The sequence below is a fragment of the Nilaparvata lugens genome, chromosome X, assembly GCF_014356525.2.
Source record: "Nilaparvata lugens isolate BPH chromosome X, ASM1435652v1, whole genome shotgun sequence".
In the NCBI taxonomy this organism is placed as follows: Eukaryota; Metazoa; Arthropoda; class Insecta; order Hemiptera; family Delphacidae; genus Nilaparvata; species Nilaparvata lugens.
Genome location: NC_052518.1, coordinates 89018159 through 89040039, shown reverse-complemented (window position 1 = coordinate 89040039; position 21881 = coordinate 89018159). Strand labels below are relative to the sequence as shown.

General features: G+C 31.1%; 2 protein-coding genes across 8 annotated transcripts in view; both read left to right on the top strand.

The window, feature by feature from the left end:
• The window catches only part of LOC111064463 (mesoderm induction early response protein 1), a 38028-nt gene extending 33434 nt beyond the window's left edge, over positions 1-4594 (top strand). For all 3 annotated transcript variants that reach the window (XM_022352202.2, XM_022352201.2, XM_039442633.1), the window contains one exon: positions 553-4594. In XM_022352202.2, coding sequence (XP_022207894.1) covers positions 553-710 — 158 coding nt within the window. In that variant the 3' untranslated portion in view covers positions 711-4594. The remainder of the gene's footprint in view (positions 1-552) is intronic.
• A 6498-nt stretch (positions 4595-11092) lies between these two features.
• The window catches only part of LOC111064464 (rho GTPase-activating protein 190), a 58753-nt gene continuing 47964 nt past the window's right edge, over positions 11093-21881 (top strand). For all 5 annotated transcript variants that reach the window (XM_039442631.1, XM_039442630.1, XM_039442632.1 and 2 more), the window contains exons 1-4: positions 11093-11368; positions 17875-18150; positions 19638-19785; positions 21441-21703. In XM_039442631.1, the coding sequence (XP_039298565.1) occupies positions 17980-18150; positions 19638-19785; positions 21441-21703 (582 nt within the window). In that variant the 5' untranslated portion in view covers positions 11093-11368; positions 17875-17979. The remainder of the gene's footprint in view (positions 11369-17874; positions 18151-19637; positions 19786-21440; positions 21704-21881) is intronic.

Below are 21881 nucleotides of genomic sequence, written 5' to 3'. Positions count from 1 at the left end.
TTATTCTAAATTTAAAGTTATTTATAATTCAGTTTTCCACTTTTTTTATCCCTTCTTAATGCATGGGGATTATAGTTTCATAATTGAAAATTGTTTTAATGTAGTTTAGATCTCTAATAAAAATTGAGATCTCTCTTTATAATTATAGATATAACACGTTACGATAACTCGAGCTTACGCACAGGCCTTTGTTGCCTATGTAAGCTCTTTCCTATCTGATACAAGAATTTTATACAAGAATAAAATTGTGATAGCTCAAGAGTTCTATAGTTTAGTATAGTTCTATATTTTGTTGTTTGTTTTTTGTAAGTATATTATATTATTTCTTGAATTGTATAAACTTTATTGCACAAGATTCTATGTAACTGCTTGAATTGTATTCAGAAGGAAAAAAATAAATTTAATTGAATTAATTAATTGAATAATTCCTACCCTCCATAATTCTTAGTAAACGCTTGGTCCCGTCAACTAGGAATTATAGAGGTTGTTCCTCTATAAAAATAATTCTTTTTCCAGAATTGATCTGCTAAAATCGAAAAATGGTTGTTTCAGGAATCAACGATATTGATGCAAGTCTTCATTTGAACTTGGATGACATTGAAGGATTAAACGGGGATTCATCGAAGGAGAACGTAGACAATGGATGTTCAGCTATCATCAACCACACCACCTTAACAGCAACTTTTAACTCTTGTCTTGGTAACAAATAATTTCATGTGAGAATTCTAGGTCAAGATTCTCATAAAAGTAGCTTACCTACTAAAAAAATTTATGACTACCAATCCTGCTTTTTATTTGTTTAGTGTTTAAGTTTTTGATAGAAGTAATTAATTTTATTGAATGTTTATACGTGGGTAGGATATAGAACGCCGATATTTTGTGCTCTCCACGATGGGGTGGTGGCATAGTGGCAACATAGTGATACATTTCTATTCAGTTCTACTTTTAAAAATGACGTTGACGATTCTGTTCAATTACTACAGTGCATGAGAGCATCTTATTTAGATTTATTTTTAAATGAAGATAGTAGAACTTGTAGAATGACCAGGACAGATTTAAGTAATGAAAAAATGACGGTGACGATTCTGTTGAATTACTACAGTGCATGAGAGCATCTTATTCAGATGTATTTATTAAATGAAAGTAGTAGAACTTGTAGAATGACCAGGGCAGATTTAATTACGATTTAGACAGATTCGTAAGCTGTTCATTATCATAAAAATGTACATTTTTATATACCGGAGCGAGGATATTGTTTGTATAATACATAATTGTTATTCAAATCATTGTTATAAACGTGTTTGTACATGTACTTACAATTCATATTCAGCCCGATGTCAAAGCAAATTGCAAGCAAAGTGGTTTGCACATCTTAGGTCCTTTACAATAATGGCCGTTTTCACACTCACCGATTAACGGACGACTATACCGAGAATGTCATCTGATGGCTAATTCTCACTTGCAGCTGATTCTCTGCCAGTCGGAGGACATTCTGGGTATCGTGATGTTAATGTTGGCCGACAATCAGTAAGTGTGGAAACGGCCAATGTACGAATGCCAATCTAGTTTGATTAACGATCGTGGATCAAATCTTGATTGACTATCCAACTTGTTGAATGATTACCAGTACTACCTATCTTTCATCAGCTGCAGCCAGAAAATTCCATAGTAATAATATAATTCCTACAAAAAAGAAATCAAAAACAAATTATAATTAATATCTGGTAGATCCAAAAAATGTTAATTGTGAGACTCACTAGCCCACCTGATACTTTTCCTGTTTCCCAAAATTCCCCGACTAGTAATGAAGACTGTTTAATATAAATATATCTAATCGAAACAGGCATGCGCCATAATATTACGCTCGATTTCGTTTCTAAATAAATACATTGGAATAGATAAGCACTTTTATGAACTAACGTAGAACAATACTATTAAAATGCATAAGTAAAATTAGAAACGCCGTCATAAATCATAAGTGCAATTAAAAACACTGCGTTTTTTCATTATGCCTCAAAATCTAATAGAAATAACATATGGCTAGGTTAGACTGTTACTTTACATTGTATATAATATATATATATATATATATAATAAGAAAGAAAAAATGTGTACAACTAAACTTCTTAAGGTATCTATATTCAATAATATTTTTGTAGTAGCAGAAATTAAATTTATTGAATATGAGTTTATAAAATGTTGAGTGAGCCTTATTTCTATAAGCAATATTAATGAATTATATGACCACCGATTAACTGACATTTATGCTATTAGTCTCGGTATTTGAACAACTCATTCCCCAAATGGGTATTATTCCGAGTGTAAGATAAACAGACAATATCCTCTTATTTACCGGTATATATTAATATATTACAATGTACATATATTTTGTACATAAGTATTGATTTAAAAATTACTTGAATTAAAGTAATATGTGTGTTATATGTGTTCATAACACATACAAGCAGTGCCTAATGATTGAATTACTCATACACCAGTTTTTTATTTAGAGTCGTTGATAGGTTTCATTCAAACACCATAAATAATTGCTAGTATGTACTATGATTGCCTTGAAATATTTGTTAATGATAGTAAAAAAATACTATTTTAGTTCTACTTAAGATTTTTTTATACGCATCAATGATAATGAAAATTAGCAATACCATTTTAGTTCCACTTAAGATTGTTTTAATAAGCATCAATGATTATTTTCAATCATTTGAATATTTTAAACAATACTTGTAGCTTTACATCATTCATTTTGGTTTTAAAATAATTGCAATATTACATATTTTACTTTTATGTTCCTTGAAGGAATTCTACTTTTTTAATCACTTTGAATTTTATTTTTGTCAAACCAGTTTGTTTATCAATTTTAATTATTTTGGAATAAGGAAAGAATTTCGCCTTAATTAGTCTTAATGTTTTATTTGAGATTTTCAAAACTGTAAAGTTGAATGACATGAAATTTATCTGATCTGAAAATCAGTCACCTATTGTTAGATTTTTTATATCGAATTTATACGGATTTCTCTATGGAAGCATCAATGATACTGAATATTGTAAACAATACTTGTAGCTTTGCATCATTCATTTTGTTTTTTAAATAATAATTGCAATATTTCATATTTTAGTTTTATGTTCCTTGAAGGTATTTTATTACTTTTTTTAATCACTTTGACATTTTATTTTTGTCAGACCAGTTTGCTTTGCAATTTTAATTATTTATTTTGGAATAAGGGAAGAATTTCGCCTTCATTAGCATTAATGTTTTATTTGTGATTTTTAACATTGTAAAATTCAATGACATGGACTGAAAATCAGTCACCAGTAGATTTTTTATATCTAATTGATATGGATTTATCTATGATCGTTATCAGCAATTTCAATATGTTCATTATTGTAGGGTTTTATATAAATATTTTACGGAGAACAATAGAGTATATTGGTGAAAAGTAATAATAAAAGTGCCTATAGCTGGCCCCATAATTTGAAGTACGGTTGACCTTTCTGCTTACCTCAGTTACAACATAATTTGGATGATCGGAATTAATGTATTTCAAATTATTGAAAGAAAATACTCTCAGTGATATGGAGCATTCTAAAGACTTCCGAATGACTTGTGGGAATATTGTCAACAGAATTAATAACATTGTTGACTGGTGACTGGTACTAGGCCACTGAACAAACATATTTTTCAAGCTCTAGAATTGAACTCGACACTATCTGGTTACTGATAAATATTTTTCTTTAGGGTCGCATTCATCAATCAGGGCTTTAGATTTCCCATTAATTCTGTTGGCAATGAAGGTAGCAAGTTCTTTCTTTCAATTAATTCGAACTGTCAGTTATTGAATAAGAGCAGTATATTACCGAACGCCTTGAATATATTTATATAATTAAAATTGGGATCACAGTTGAAATATTTATTTCATCGTTTTTATTGGATTTAGTAAATTTTTTATTTATAACAATGTTTTTTGTATGAAGTGTAGTATATCATGGAATATGATACGAGTAACAAATTGTTTCAATTTTCGTTACTAAAATTTACAAAAAAAAAAAAAAAATTTTCCAATTTTAAAATTTACTATTGAAAAAAAACCTTATTTAATTATGTCTTCGAAAGCATTTTCGTTAGAAAGCTTTAGACCAGATCCCTAGTACTGAAGGTTTATTATAAGGGTCAAACATTTTTAGTTTTAATAATTATCATATCCTGATGAATTATTGTGGTTATTCAGATTGTGTTAAAAGCAATAAGTTATGTGTGCATCGTAGGACGAAGTTGCACGATAGCGCTAATTTTGTGAGTGACAATTATCCTGCATCAACGATCCATAAATTTACAAATGAATATTTCAGATAAGCAATATTTCATCACATGTCATCAGCATTGTTCTTTTAATATTAATGCTTTTGCATGGTAGTATTATCAGTTGATCATTGTGTTAGTATGAAATTCTTCCCCGAATTCCGTCAATTCGTAAGTAGCCATGCTAGACTAGTGATAGTAAACTTTATTTTGTGTAAAAAATTCTCTATTATTTTTTTATTTTGTAAGGATCAATAAATTGTCAAGTTGCAGTTTTTATTTTGATTTTGTTTTATTTTTCAACCCTTTTCTTAGAGTATGTTTTAAAAAGATTGACTGTGATATATTCGTAGAAAACAATCTCCAATTTATTTTGCAGTCTTTTCTTGTGATATTTTCTTCAGTATTTCATCAACAATTATCTTTCTTTTCTCATGTTTGTATCAGCGATTATGCGCTTTTTCATTCTTCAATCGAAAGATTTTGATTTTCTTACTTTATTTGTTTTTTCGTTCTTGCTAACAAATATTAGCTGTGAGGTTTTATTGATTAAATTCATTTTTCATTTTTGTGGCGAGTTTCATACTGATAAGTTTTTAGACCCTGGAAAATCCCAGTCAGATATCGTATGTATATTCTTCAATTAGAAAAGGAATAGCAGTTTCTTAATCACCTATTTTTATTTTCTGTGTGTGATTTATACACGAGTCTGTGACTTGTGATTTATTTGCTAGATATAAACTAAACACTGGCTGGTCCAGTGAGGAATGAAACATATTACTGTTGACAGTAGAGTTAGTTGTGTACCTAATATTCCTGCAGCTTTTTAGCAGGCCTACACATTCAACTGCAATAAATAATTGGCTTTCAATATTTGGAATAAGATTTTGTCATGATAAAGGATGAGTTTACACAATATAATAATGTTAAATTATCAAAAATATTTGAATTTACTACAGTGTGTGCATTTTAACAAGTGTGAATGTTTGAGATAAATGACACGATGCCTTTAATTGAACAGCATTTTTTGCACAGTGGTTAATTTTGCCAATATTATATATAGCAAGTAGTTTTAATGATAGTTCAACTCAATAGCAATATTAGAATAATATAAACTACTAGTTGATAAGCTTCCAATTAAAAACGTTCCATTAATTCCTTATGTTGATGAATTATATAAATATTGTCAATCTTCCGTTATGGGTCGATGCATCATAATTTTCTTCTAATTTTATCATTATTTTGAATACTATAACTTCTAACTACAGTACTTCATTGTTTTAACGTGTGTTTAAAATGGAGTAGTTTTGTCTTTGTCACGGCATCCGTAATGTGCATGCGCTGGTAACGTGTTAGATGATGCTGGGGTTGCTAAGGAAAAGGTTAGATTTTAAATGGCAATATTCTAGGCACCACACTGTTTCATAGATTTCAAAAAATGTTCTTATTGAACCGTCATAGTGTTAGATACAATAAATAATAAATTCTGATTTACCTATGTTTTTTTTAGAAAATCATGCATTCAAAGTTTAAGCGGGACCATTTCTCCATTAAGCAGTTAAGATTGGAACATAATTACTCTAACCATACATTTTTGTGCGTATTATCAATTGCATGATACATAACAAAAATATGTACCAATAATTTTTTCGTGTTGTTTTGTTTATACTTTTCAATTACTTGTTAGATTGTATTAGACATAAGTGCCGTTATCTTATTTTTCCTATTTTATACATATAGGAATTATCATATTTACCGTACATTAAGAACTATTCAGACAAAAAATATTGATGATATATATTATATTGTAAGTATGATAATATAGTTTGCCTTTGTAAATTGCATTTTAAGTATATATTTAATAAAATTTACACATATTACAATATTACGTATCGATAATGCACTTTAGATTGATAATATTCTAAATTTTTTAATACAGAAATTCATTCTATTCATCTATCGATCTATAGGTTCTTGGATGAAGTTCATTTATATCAATCCTCAGTGTGATCTGTTTTTATTGTTCAAACACATAATATAATATTATAACCTCTGCCTTCCAGTACACTCCTATGACTATGAAATCTAAAAAATCCTCGAATATGATAATTAAATTAGAAATCCATCTTTTAAAGTATTTTTCAGGTCTCAATCAATCGAACATATATTCGCGCACTGTTGATATTTTATTCAATATAATGAATGATATACTGTGCACCTAGCCTATTCTTTTGATGATTTAACGTATCAATTTCGCTATTCAGATGTTCAATTACATTATCTTGCTTTTCTGAGGATTACTTCGTTTATACTTCATAATCCTGCTAATGTTAACGCAGTGTTAACTTATCAAATAAAGTATATACTATTTGCTAATAAATTTATGATAATTTCTAATATATCAAAATCACTTTTACAAACAAGAATTGCTATATTACTCAAAACAAGCAATATATAATAATCAGCCTTCATCATGTACATGTTGTTAAATAGTCTAGAATATATCACATTGGCAGATCACTTTCTTTCTTGAACAATCTATATTTTATGTACCTGTTAGTTATATACACAAATTTTATACCAAACAGATTTGGATGATATTTATTATTTCACAGTGGCTACTGCTTTAATAAATGTCAATTATAAAAATAGTTGTATACTCGCATACACTCATATCCTTCTAGCGAAATCACTATATGGTCAGTTTGTATAACACAGTAAATTAGCTGATTGATTGAAACATTTCTTTGTTTGAGATGTATTTTCATTTATATTTCATTCAATCGTCTATTTAATACTTTAGCTTCTGTTCCATGAGTAAAACTGATAAGGAATATCATTTTCATTTATAGCCCAATTCATATTTGTTTTCTATGAAGTTGCTGAAAATGTATAAACCTGATCAATTAGGATCATATATTAGTCATTATAACATTGGAATTCGGTCATATACTTTCACTGTATATCAGAGGGTGAAATGTGAATCGATTCTCAAACCAATCAGCTCCTGAAGTGGCAGCCAATCTAAGCAGTTCATATTACTGATATTTTTTACTATCACTATCATTAATTTAAATCACTATAATTTTCAAATTTCAATCAACGATGAAATTATACAAATTTTTGAAAATTGCTAGTTTCTGGTTTGATAGTTCTTGCACATTCTATCACTATGGAACCATTCAATCCATCTACTCAACCATCTTTATTTTTAGAACTATTATTGTACACTATCATGATGTGTGATGCACATTTTGACAATATAGTGATTTCGACTAATGCGTGAAATTTATTTGTCTTTGTAGTACTTGATTCAAATCAGCATTAGATTAGTATAAACCAGCGATTATAGACAAATCATTGAATTGTAACTGTAGCCCATATATGGTGGGGTATGGGAAATGATGGAACAATTAATTAATCATTTCTTTATTCCTTATTAACTGCTACAACATACAGTGTTTGAACATAATCTTCTCGTATTAATCAAGACGTTAGCCTTAAAAGCGTAATATATTATTGCACTTTCAGAAATATAATGTAAATTAATATTAGAAATCCATTATCAGATAATATAGAAAAGTGTGTGTTTTTCATCAGAATATTATAAAGTAGATGAAACCTATTTTTGTATTTCTAGTAGAATTTTGGAAAAGATGTGTGTTTTTGATACAATCATTTTGTTCTAGAGTGAGGATGTGTATGGTGTGCTGTCTATTATATTTAAATAGAAATATTTAAGTCCAATTAAAGTTTTATTCTGAACAATAGAAATCTAAGATATAAAAAAGGGGTTCCAAGATTATTCTTAAATAAAATAATCAGACAAAAAATGCAATTTATTGGTAGTACAAGGTTTGAAGAAGGACCTGCTTTTTAGTACAAAGTAGAGTTTAGTAGTGCGGCTAGTGATAATAAATTGAATTTCTCTTTCGGTACAAGAAGTTTGCATTACTGTTGATGTAATGAATAATGGAAAAACGTATCACTACACTTATTGTTATTGATATCATTTGTTTTCTATGTCCTTTATCCTTGTTATATTTAGTTATTCAATTTGAAGTAACTTTAATTTTTCTATCTTGTAGGCCCATTTTTAATAATCATGGAAACAGCAATAAAACAAGGATTAATTCTCATGTATCAATCATTTATCTGGAAATATTACAATTTTCAATTAATAATAAATTTAGTTTCCATTATGAGTAGAAACAACTTCCATTAGACCTGGAAATTGGTTCCACCAGTTATAAAAACATGTTTGTGGTTTTATTGATCAAAAACAAGTTGTTGATAATAATATTTTCTTTATTGTTTTTTTAAAGATATTCAATTGGAAAAATATTATAAACTATTATTGCAAACTTCATTATCTGTCATTTCCACGACATTAGTTTTTGATCTGTTATGCTTTTATAAGAAATGTGTGAGATGTAGACTAGAAAGAAAACATATTAGCCTTCGTTCCAAATCAATAACTACCGTACCTATATTTATTGTGGAAGTAATTTAATGATATAAAAGTTCAATAATTTATTATAAAAAAGTATTAATAATATTTATTGAAAATATTTTTATCGAAAAGCGGTGTTTCGCTTTGTTATGCTTATTATAATATTGTTGAAATATGAGAAGCGATGAAAATTCCAATAAATAATATAGATAATAATATATTTGGATTATCGATTTTTTCCACCTGAACATCACCTGCACATTATTTCTTCGTATTTATTTATTCGTATTATTTCTGTATTTTTTTTATGGAAATAAATTGAATTGAATTGAATTTTATGATTTAGTGATATTCACAGAATTGTATGCTATTGTGATTTTTTTGTGAGTTTTTTGGTGTAATCTGAATTAAATGTGATATTATTCAGATTCAACTGAGCTTGGTTCTATTAAAATTGTAGGTAGAATCAATTTAATCAATAATTTGAAAAGCTGTTAACTTTTAGACCCGTATTACATTAGAACACCAGGTTGGGACACCAAGTGTCGAGCGAGCATTAGTTCGGGCAGTAGTTCTTATTGAGGTCTTTACACTAGAAACACCAGCGGTGTTTTATTTAATTTACTTATTAAATTTTTTTATTTATTCATTGAGACAACAGGTAAAAAACCCATTTTGCCTCCTTCACACTATACAATAATTTAAAGAAAAAAAATATTATTTTTTTTATTTTTTCCCAACATAATACAATTTTCAATAAAAAGAAGATAGAAAATATGGGAAAATAATAAATTATAAAAATAGTCAATTATAAAATTATGAAAATGAAATATTATATTATTGTGTTCTGCAGTATTACAGCTTCCTTTACACAGGAAAACCACTGGTGTCCTAAAGTAATATGGGTCATATACAGTCAGTCTGTAGAAGTAGTTTTAGCCGGCGTTTTGGCCGAACACTGATTGATTTTTTTTTTTAATAAAAATTTTAACTTAGATGCAACAATTGAAATTCTTCAGCGGATACATATACCGTATATTTTTTAAAATTGATTTTAATCAATAAATATAACTTTCTCAAAAGTGCTATTGAAAATTTGATCATTTTGCAACAAAATTAGATCATTTTCAATATACGATCGTATACACAACCATATAGGCCTACTTTAGTGAGGTCCACGTTATAATAGAAGTGGATAAAGATAGAAAAAACAGCGTTGTCGATTCTGCCTTGCCACTGCCTTCTATAGAAGATAGCTGATACCGGTACCGTATATCTGATGAAATATTAACTGTTCATTATTGTTAAAAATAATTAATCATATTTTATTTGCTAAGAATATATTTTTTTTTTGATTCAATTATACATTTTCATAATTGAGATTGAATATTTTGTTAATGAATCATATTCCTAAATTGTTAATATACGATCTGACAACGTTGTGGAACTAGAAAAGGATAAAGCTATCTGCTTTGTCGAAATGCTATATAAGGTTCACTATTATAAGGTTGGTTTAAAGTAAGTTATTCTTTCTTCGTCACAGATCGATACTTTTTTAAGACACAAAGCCCGCGTTCTGATGGATCTCAATTGCCAGCAATGTTACTGACAAGTTTGTATGAAATTTTGTCTGCAGCTGAATTTGCCAGACAGACCATCGATCTAAGTATTACTCGCCTACTCATATTGCACTTGATAAATTTGGTAAGGCTTTTTAATGCTTATTATTCATTGTATTTCATTATTATGATTATCCATTTTCAATTATTATCAACTAAGTCAGATATCAGATTCTGGCGAGTATTGGTGAATGATGAATGTTTCAATACGGTAAATTAAAAAAAGTTTATTATTATGTGACAATAATAATTTATGTCCCCGTTATTCTTTACAAATTATTTGGAAGCTACAGAAATTTTTTAAAAAACATTTCTGACCTGGAAAGCTGCCCAGTTTGCTCATTAGTAGATCTTGTAAAACATTGAAATTTTCCAATTGAAGTTTAAGTTTGTTATTCAGAACTCCTGACTTAATCACTGTGTTTTTTGTCCTTGAAAAGCTGTATTTAAAATCTCCCGCTATACAGTAGCACCATTGTGCCAACATGCTGAAATCTATAACGTTCCAGTCTACTACTGGACATATGGCATGATAATAAGGAAATAAGAAGAATATTTCCACGATTTTCAATTATCTTATTTCGAACTTCATCATTTTTATTGGCCTACAGTTGAAAATTATATTGGTTTTTCTACCAAACCAGGGGGCCTAGAGAGCATGAGCAACATTCTGCTCATATTTTAGATCAGGTTGGTGGTAGTGGTAGTGATGTAGTAGAAATACTAAATAATAGTAATGGCGTCTATTTGTTTCGATGTTGAATCTTCTAGCGCGGCTATGTACTGTAGCTTAATGACTCAATAATTCAATAATAATGGATGCCTAGTTTTTATTATTGACAAAACTCAGTTCTGTGCTAAAGTATTGAATTCTAACCGAATGTTGTGATAATACAGAAAGGCCTACACCTGGACCAGGGTGTCGCCGAATTGGCCTAGGACAAGATAGTGCATAAAGTTGATTAGTCTCGATAATTTATTGTAAGTTGAGTATATTTCATTATTGATATTGTAATTTAACATGGCAATTAGTAACCAGTAATGTGCTGTCAGATTTAAGGCATGAATCGCAATCTTACTTCGAGATCTGACTAGTGTCAGTCGATAGTAGTTCGGCTGCACTGCTGAAATTATACCTAGGACGAAACTTATGAGAATGATCACAGAAATCCTTATTTTACATTTATTCATAAATTTCAAAGTAGAAGATTAGTAAAATACAGTTAACTCTCGAGGTGAATATACCACAGGAAAGATGTAAGTTACATTATATTTATTTTTAAAAATAGGTGCCTACTATATCTATGTAATATAGGTCTCAGTTTATCACTCAGATGAAATGTTACAGGAATTAATATTTTGATTAACTTGTCATTCCTTTGTAGGATGTAGTGTCTCTTTTAAAAATTATTGCACCCAAACTACTCTAGAAATTTCACAATCGAGCTTTCGGACTGCATATAATATCAGTATTTATGTAAGCTGTTCATTTAAGGTTAGAATAAATTGACAGTACTGTAATCGGTCTCAACCTTCCCTATACTGTACTCGAAGATAATCCCATAATTCCCATAACATTTTTAAAAATTTTAAATTATACAAAAAGATCAAAATAAACCCTAAATTTGCATTAAGTCAAACAACTGAAATTTCTTAAATTTTATCAACTTCTATTAAATTCAACCAGAGTAAAATTAAATCTTATGGGAGCAATGTCAATTAAATTAATGGGCGAATCGGATTACAATGCGACGTCATTTTACGGAGTTTATATCTGATAGACAGACGTGCAACCGGGCATCAGCATATAAATTCCCAATGTTCCGTAAGTTACCTTATATTCTTATAAAAATACGTTCGCAACTAAGAAAAAATCAATTTACGGTACCTATGACTAAACAGTAATATCATCCAGTCATAAGTTATATCACAAAATCTGTCCAGCTTGAAGCTTGTCAACGATGATAAAATTGAATATGAATAATTCTCATTAGCATCCGATACCATTTCTACATTTATTTATAATATTTTATTTATTTTTCAACGTTCTGCTAGACTGACGTTCAACTTTCTAATGAAGACGGAATTATGACCTCGGCGTTTCTCTTCGCTTGATTTTATCTTGCTGTTCATTCAAAAATAAATTGTCTGGACATTTCTAATTTCAAGGAAGGAAACAAGTATCTTTGTGCATGGTATTCATACTGTTTTTGATTTTACCAATGAATTGGGTTTGGTTCACAATAATCAGTCAGCTACAGTCATTTATCAACTATACAATGCCTGATAGGAGGACAGTATTCTGATTGTTAACTGACGATAATATATCGTCACTTCTTTCATTTAACCTACTCTGTTTAGTATTTGAAAATTGCCAGACATCTTTGAATAGAATACATTTTTGTGATTCATATTATTTCTTTTAATTAAATTATATTCAAACTTCAAATCTGGCTTCATTATGATAATGCAGACTATGCATAAGGTTCTTAAAATGATGACCCAATTTTCAATAACCATATCTATGTAAATGATTAAATAGCCAGAGTGCTAATCGGCTCAAAGAAAATGAAGTAGAAATAATTTTATTGATATATCTTTAGAGTACGTAGATATATGCTAATACTGGAGTAACCCACTTACCTCCGGCTATACCTAAATAAAGTCCTCCAGGCTAGTTATCTTTCAAAAGTTTCAAAGCTTTAGCATCATGGCATTCTGTTCTGCAACTGTAATAAGAATATTTTCTTTCAGAATGATTGTAAACTCTTACTAATAAATCTTTTTTATTTAGGGAATACCAATACTTGAGTTTTGTTTCTCTCGGAATGATCGTTAGTTGGCTTCAGAATTTGAACTAAAATTTTCTAAAAATTCTTTTGTTAGAATTCTGTAGTAGTTTTACATGCTGTTTTACATCATTTCTGTGTTTTACTTTAAAATGATGTTGCTCCTGGTATTGAAGAATTATAACTTACGAGATGAAATTATTGCATAAAATTTTAGTTTATTCAACTGGGAACAACGGGGTTGAACTATGAGCAATGACTATGACCTATGATGGGATCGGTTTAATTAAATAAACCTACATTATTAGTAGAACTTGATATCTTGAATTATTCAGCTTCCATAACAAACTGAATGCCGGAGAACAAGGGTCTGAAACTTTATAACTTTTAATATTTATTTACATGTTGGCAAGAGGTTGAGGTAATTGAAGAGGAAGTAACGTTTGGAAATAGATAGAGAATCATTTTCATGTATTGGCTCCGCGGAATGGAATGGAGGGCTGACTGTCTTAGGGAAAAATAAAGATAGCTATTCTAATCATTTCTCTACCTTCAGTAATTGACCTCATTATTTCTCGGGAATGTTTGAAACATATTTTAATGGTCTGAACGTTTAAATAATTTCATAGACCTGAAATTTCCTGTTTATTTGCGTTGCTTTAAGACGGTCATTGAAAATGAAAAAAAAACTGTATATAGATTGTTTTAATTTCTCATAAAGATATCTAGAAGGTATAGTTGTCATGAAGTAATTCATTGTATGATCACATTGGATGCGTATATATGCAAGTGCACATCAGATCATGCATGAGCTGAAAAACAAAATCTGGGAAGAGCTATTGAAACACATTGTGACTTGTCTGTAGCTGCTCACACTGAACGCAACCAGCAAGTTCACGCTTTCAGTGTGAATGTTCCTATTGCTCTTTCCAGATTTTGTTTCTCATCTGTGCGCTTGGTCATATATATGACCAAGTGTGCACTTTCACATAAATGCATCCAATGTGATCTTAACCTAAGGTTTGATCTCCTCATGGGTGACCTTCATTTTATGAAGTTTCAAATTCGCTGTGGAACCCTATGTTTCTCTGCTATGCTATGTATGTCGAAATTCAGTACCAAATTTATATAATTTTAACGTTTCACCTAACTTTGTCTAAATGCTTGAACTTGAAAGAAATTTTCCATTTATTTTCTTATGTCTTATGACTGAAGTGATAACATCATAAAACTTCCATATCTATCTATAAAACTTCTAAAACTAGTCTTTTCCTGAAAAATAGCAAAAGTACTTGAACCCACTGAGAATCTTTGAAGAAAACTTGAAAAGTACAACTTGAGAAAGACACTTACTTTTTGGTTAAAATTTGATCCTGGAAAGAAATGGGAACTCCAAGTAGCTTAAATTTCTAGAAATATGAGACCGGGAAGCTATGTGGATTCATTTTTTTCTAGGTCAAGTTATTAAGTGGAATTATATCATTGCAACTTCAACTGGAAAAAATATTTACAAATGATGTATAACAATCGTTACTCAATTGATGAATTACAAATAATTTGTAAATGCCTTCTAGCTATAGTACTTTGACAGTATGACCATGCTGTATACTATTTTGAAACGGCTTTTACTCATAATTTCTAATGTTTTCGATTCAAGGTCATTAGAACTTGAATGGATAATATGTAGACTAAACATTCTTGATAATGTAGCTCTTCGATGTTACTTACAAACTCTAAATCAGTTTTTGTCTACTATACTTTTCAAGAATAAATACTTTTAGAACTTAGAAGGACTTTGTATAATTTTATTCAAGTTTTTCCGAAAACCTTGTAATGAAGGGATGATTTCTGTTGATAATTGAAAAGATAAAAATGTTTCTTTTCTGAACTTGACTGGTGGTATGAGTGATATTTACTCCTCTTCCTATTTTTGTTAGAAATATAATCTTGGATCTGGCTAAGGTATAAATTATCGCAAGAATCTTAGCCAAATCCTTGAAAAGTATTTCTCTAATCCGCAAATTTCTTATTGATATAGTACTCGTTTACATTACTGCCGGATTGCTGCTTTTCATTGATAAACATTTCTTTACAAATAATTATTCCATAAAAAATGTGACTCCATCAAAATATGATATATACATTTTTTATAAAATACCTTGAATACTGATTTGCAATCAAATTAATTAAGATCATAACATAAGAGATGATAGAATCTGTACAAATAGTTCATCAGCATGTATTTGGATAATTATTTTAAATAGGATCACGATGGAGTGAAAGTAGGTAAATTCGTATGACTTTTCTTGGTTGGAAGTCCCTTGCGGGAAGGTCCCACCTCGCCTGAATATATATATATATAATATAAAGCCGTCAATGAGACTCACGACTGTCATACTTCAGCCGGTACCGACAGTTTAACGTGCCATCTGATAACATGGGAGTGACCTGGTTAAAAACTTTTGGTGATAAGTGGGTTTGAACCCGGGATCTGTAGGTTGCAACGCAAGACCTCTATCCACTAGACTACGGATCACTCTCGATGGATTAGACAAAGTCGATCACTTTCCTGTAATTTCCCTTAATATCCTTATCTCATGTCCGTATTCATAATTTTAATAAAAAAAAATCGTCTTTAGTTTGACTCGTTTGATTCCGCAAAGCAACCCGCGATTCGTGCTGCACGGGGTAATATTGTCATTTCTGGAAATATTCTTAATGTTAGGTTTGTGTTTCTCATAAAAATATTAAATCATCAAATCAATCTTCAAATATAAAAAGTAGCCTATGTGAAAGTAAGGAATGATTATTTTTCAACCAAGTTTCTTCATGGTTATTATAGATTTTCACCTCTATTAACCTTGAGCGACCATGACGTCATATTTGCTCTCCACATTCATTAAACTTGTTCCTTGCTACCGGAACACAAATAGTAAGCTACCTTTCCTCGAACTGACAAAATTATGTTTAAAACTCTCGATGACAGAGGGACGACAAATGATGGCCAGAGGGAGCGATGCTCTCAACAACATGATATCGGTCGCCGACAATCGGACGACACCTTTGGTGTGTGTGAGCTGTTCCATTTGATACCATGCAATTTCTACACGCACGATATTGAGTCGTTGTCGTGTCGTCGCAAAATCGGTGTACAGTATGTGATCGACCAAGTGTCGGAATTGCAACGGTTTGAGGGAAATGGGTACTGCGCTTGCGCTCTGTTTCTCTCGTTATATGTTTGCATTAGCCGGTAGGGCATACAACCACTTGTCCTCTTTAACCAACCTATATTCGTGACTGAATCACCTGTAAACATAGAAGTGCATTTTGTTTCTGTATTGATGGGTTTTTACTAAATTCTATATTAAGGAAATAACTTAGTGCATAGTGAATTTATTACTGAAGTTGAAACGTTATTTTTCTTTGGTAAATTCGCATTTGGAGGTAATTAGTTACATATTATTGTGAGTCAATTGTGAGTGAGAAAGGTTAGTTGATCGTTCATTTTATTATTTAGTTATTGGCTGTGTCTAAATTTCCTTTATTAGGTACTTCTCTTTTTTTAGTGACGGGAGGATTACCAAGCTACGGTTGGTATCTGTACATAATATGACCTGTTGTGGAAATAGTGTGTTTGTGTGTAGTAAATTCATTACCAAACAGTACAAGTTAGTGAGGTTAGAGTTGAATGTGTCAGATGTGGTCAGCGCTTGTTAAAAGGGTGTTGGTATGTACTATAGTGAAATCCACGTTTTAAAGTCGAGTTCATAGTATTTATAATTATCGACTTCTTGCAAGTGACGTCTCTCTATAATGTTATTGTATTTGTCTATCTGAAGTTTTCTATATGTTGAGAATTTTAGACTTTTGATGGATGTTTTAAGTGTTGGTTTTTCACAATTTGTTTCACTCACAGTTTGTATCATTTACAATTTGTTTCATTCACAATTTGTATCATTCACAATGTTTATCATTCGCAATTTGCATAATTCACTATTCGTTCCATTCACAATCTGCTTCACTTACTATATGCTTCATTCACAATGTAAAGTAAATTCTTATGGCTTTAGTTGGTGGGGAGTCCCTTGCGGGAAGGTTCCATCGCCTGAATATATCATTTAAACCGTCAATGGGCCTTACGACTGTCATACTTCAGCCGGGACCGACAGTTTAACGTGTCCATCCGATAACACGGGAGTGATCTGGTTAAAAAACTTTTGGTAATGAGAGGGTTTGAACCCGGGATCTCTATGCTGCTACGCAAGCACTCTGTCCACTAGACCACTGATCACTCCTTTGTCAATGGAGTGACAAAAACACATTCACAATGTGTTTCATTCGCAATAATGTATCATTCACAATGTTTTTCATTCGCGATTTTCATCATTCACAATTTGTCCCATTCACAATCTGTTCCACTCACAATCTGTTCCACTCACAATCTCTTTCACTTACAATCTGCTCCATTCACAATCTGTTTCACTCACAAATTGTTCCATTTACAATCTGTTTCACTCACAATGTGTTCCATTTACAATTTGCTTCAAACTTGTGTTGCAGGTGTCTGTTCCATTCACAATCTGTTTCACTTACAATCTGCTCCATTCACAATCTGTTTCACTCACAAATTGTTCCATTCACAATCTGTTTCACTTACAATGTGCTTTACTCACAATTTGTTTCAAACTTGTGTTGCAGGTGTTTGATGTGCAGGTAAAAATGTGTGAGATATGCTGGAGCGAATCGCAGAGAAGGCAGCATTCCAGGAACAGACAGTGAGCTGTGAGCTGGGCCGAAGACAAGATGGCAAAGAAGAGCGACAGCAGCAGATGGTTTAATGTGGCTGTTGTTGGCTTGTCGGGCACAGAGAAGGACAAGGGTGCGGTGGGCGTGGGCAAGTCATGCCTCTGTAATCGGTTCATGCGATCACTGGCCGATGACTACAGCGTTGATCATATTTCTGTACTCAGTCAGGTAAGTTTAACCATAGAGAAAAGATACCATAAGAAGATATCCCATGGTGTAGGTCGATTATGTTCCAAATTTCAAGCCGACTGCTGTCCATTATTACTGTTTTGGCCGGGTCAGAATGTAAGAACGGGACAATATAAGAGACTACCAGCGTCACATAGCTTCACCAAAAACAACTGCCAGGACTATCGGCTTGAGTTAGCAGTGAAATTTGGAATATAAACGCCCTATACCATAGGATATTTATGCTATCGTTTCTCTATAGTTTAATCTTACATTCTTAAAGGAACTTAATAGACTTGATGATACTGAAAAGACTAGACATTGTCACCATTAAAAAAGGAATGAACTTACATTCTAAAAGGAACTTATCATAGACTTAATAATGATACTGAAAAGACCAGACTTTGCTACCTTTAAAAAAGGTGAAGACCTTAAGTGAGAATCAGGCTATAAAGTATCATCTATTCTAAAAGGAACTTATCTTGGACTTTATAATGATATTGAAAAGACCATACATTACCACCTTTAAAAAATGAATTACCTATTGTGAGAATCAGGCTGTAAAGTCTCATCTTTATTCTAAAAGGACTTATCTTAGACTTTATAATGATATTGAAAAAGATCATATATTGGCATCTTTAAAAAAAGAATGTCCTGTGGATATAAGGATATGAGTCACCATCAAACTGAATTTAATGGAAACTGAGTTTCAGGTTGTATGTTTTGATGAGTTTTTTCTTTGGTTTCTAATTTCTTGTGTGAGAGGTTTAAGCTTGCCTCTATCCAAGGCATTGTATTTCACAATTAAAAAAAAAAAATAGAATTTGCTTTTTCTGTACTGTGCTAATCCATAGGCTTATTCAATGACTCACGGTTGTACATCTACTAAATTCAACCGTGGTTAAATTTCGTTTAAATGCCAAGTGAACCAATAACAGTAGCGGATGACTTCTTTAATCAAAGGTTAATCACGGTTATACTTAAGACGATCTTGCAGCCGGGTCTTGAAGTTAATCAAATCAAACTCTCCTTATCAATTTTGTGTTTGTCTTTACATAGCAAACCATCATAAGAAAATCAATCTTTAATCTTTGAAAGACCAAATTTTTGTTTTCAACATGGGATTGGGTTTTTAATACTTTGATATTGAAAACCAATCTAACTAAAACATGACAATATTTGTGCAACAGAAGCTTCACATTTTTTTGATATAGAATCGTATGATACAGGCTACGTATCGCATACCATGAATCATATTCATATAACTGATCAGTTCTTAGGCTATATTCAACAAGCTTTAGATTTGGATGCAAGTCCAATCAAACTAAGCAATAGTGGATTGAAATTCGATGAAAACTGGTGTACTTGCTTCATTGTACATATCCAACTATTTTACTATAAATATTATCAAGAGTTACTACAATAAGTAGTACAATCGCATTCTTAAATTCCAAAGTATTTCTAATTTTATTTCTTCCATATTTCAGACTGATTTCAGTGGCCGAGTTGTCAACAATGATCATTTCCTGTATTGGGGCGAAGTTAGCAAACTAACTGAAGAAGGTCTCGAGCTACAGTTTCAAGTCATTGAACAAACAGAATTCATCGATGATGCATCTTTCCAACCTTTTAAAGGCAAGTGTTATTTATAAAATTTGTTGAATGAGGATTGATATTGTGGAATTTTTCCATTATTGAAAAACACAGTTTTATTTTTGTGACATCCACTTTATTAGACATTTATTTATACAGGACTGCAGTTTCGTGTTGAAACCAACACATCTTCAGCTGAAGATGAATCACTACAGCTGAAGTGTTGGTTTCTTGGAAGCTATGTGTTGGGAATACATTTAACACTTTAATATACTTTTGAGAAGACACTATCATTCTGTTTTTGATATTACTTTACTTTATTTTATGTGGCTCTACAGTACATACATTACATATTATATTTTCATACATTTTCAATAATATAACAATATTCAAGGATTACAAAATGATACCTCACTATATAATATATGTGTCGAAGTTATCATCAAATTAATACTAATTTATGCTACAACAGATAATACAAAAATTCCAAAAATCTAAAACTATATCTATTACCCTAAGCATCACCTAGTACAAAGATACTAAACCGAGGTACTATTTTCTACCTATGAATTACCTTATTTAAAAAGAATACTACTTAAATCTAAATCCTACTTACTATTAGTTCCTCACTACTTTGTATCCCAATACTGAATAACCAATGTCTAATTTTTCTATTGAAGCTATTGAAATTTTCCTCTCCTTTGATTTCTAATGGTATTCTATTTGATATTGTAGGCCCTAAATATCCTAGTGATCTTTGCCCAAATGCTGTATTCATTCTTAGTACTTCTTGATTGTAACGTTCTCTTATTCTAGTATTATGGCTATGATTTATGATATGGTTCCTATTTTGATGTTTTTTTAAATCCCTTATGACAACAATATATACAATTGCCCAACACTACTCTACTTTCTATAAATAATTCTACAGTTGGAAACCGGATTTCCCTGTTTCCCATTATTTTCAAAATGCGTTTTTGAGTTTTAAATAATGGATCTATAAAACTGAAGTTAGCTGCACCCCAAACTAACAGACCGTACCTCAAAAGAGATTCAACTAATCTTAAGTATACAGTTTTTAACATTTCTTTGTCTATGATACGCCTTAATTGATAGAATTTGTATATAAGCTTCCTTATTTTGGCAGTTGTTGTATATGTTATGTGTTTGTTCCATTTCAATGAATCATCTACTATTATTCCTAAATACTTAATATTGTCAGAGCGTTCTATTATTGGCAATTACAATTATTGTTACTATTTCTATCACAATTATGAAGCTTCATTGTTGTCATGTGTGGTTTTGTGCTATTTGTTAAAGAAAAAGCTAAACATTTTGTTTTTTCTGAATTTAATGACAATAAATTATTTCTTAACCAACTAGTGATTTTTACAGTCCTGGGTGGACTTTGGCCTCCTCTACATAATGCCTCCAAACTTCTCTCTCCTGGGCTCTTCGTCGCCAGTCTGCCACTCCTAGCACCCGAAGTTTGCCCAGGACGTCATTCAGCCATCTCCTCCTCCTTGGTCTTCCTCTTCTCCTTGTCCCCATCATCATCTCATCCATCATCTTCAATGGGACTCTCTCTTCACCCATCCTTGCCACATGACCCAGCCATTCTATACGTTTTGCCTTTATGGACCGTACAATGTTTTCTTGCCCAATGGTTTCATCAATTTCTGTTTTTGATATTGCAGGTGGTAAAATGGAGCCTTATGGCAAACGATGTGCAGCTACCAAGTTGACATCGGCTGAAAAGCTCATGTATATTTGCAAAAATCAACTGGGCATAGAGAAAGAATATGAGCAGAAAGTTTTGCCGGATGGGAAGATCGGAATCGACGGATTTCTGTGTGTGTTTGATGTCAGTGTTGTACCGAGTCGAACATTGGACAAGCAAGTCGAAATGGTTACTAGCATACTCAATAACTTGGTCAAGACCAAAAAGCCAGTTGTTCTGGTAAGTTTCAGTTTCTTATAATCATTATCTTCATCACATGTCCAAAAAGCAATAGTTATAATTTGTTGAATCCGTATATACTGTTATTCATTGAGTATAAGATACTAGTATATTTTGTTGAAAAATTATAATAATATCAAGAGGAGAAGAATTAAAAATGGAATCTACGTTTTTCAAT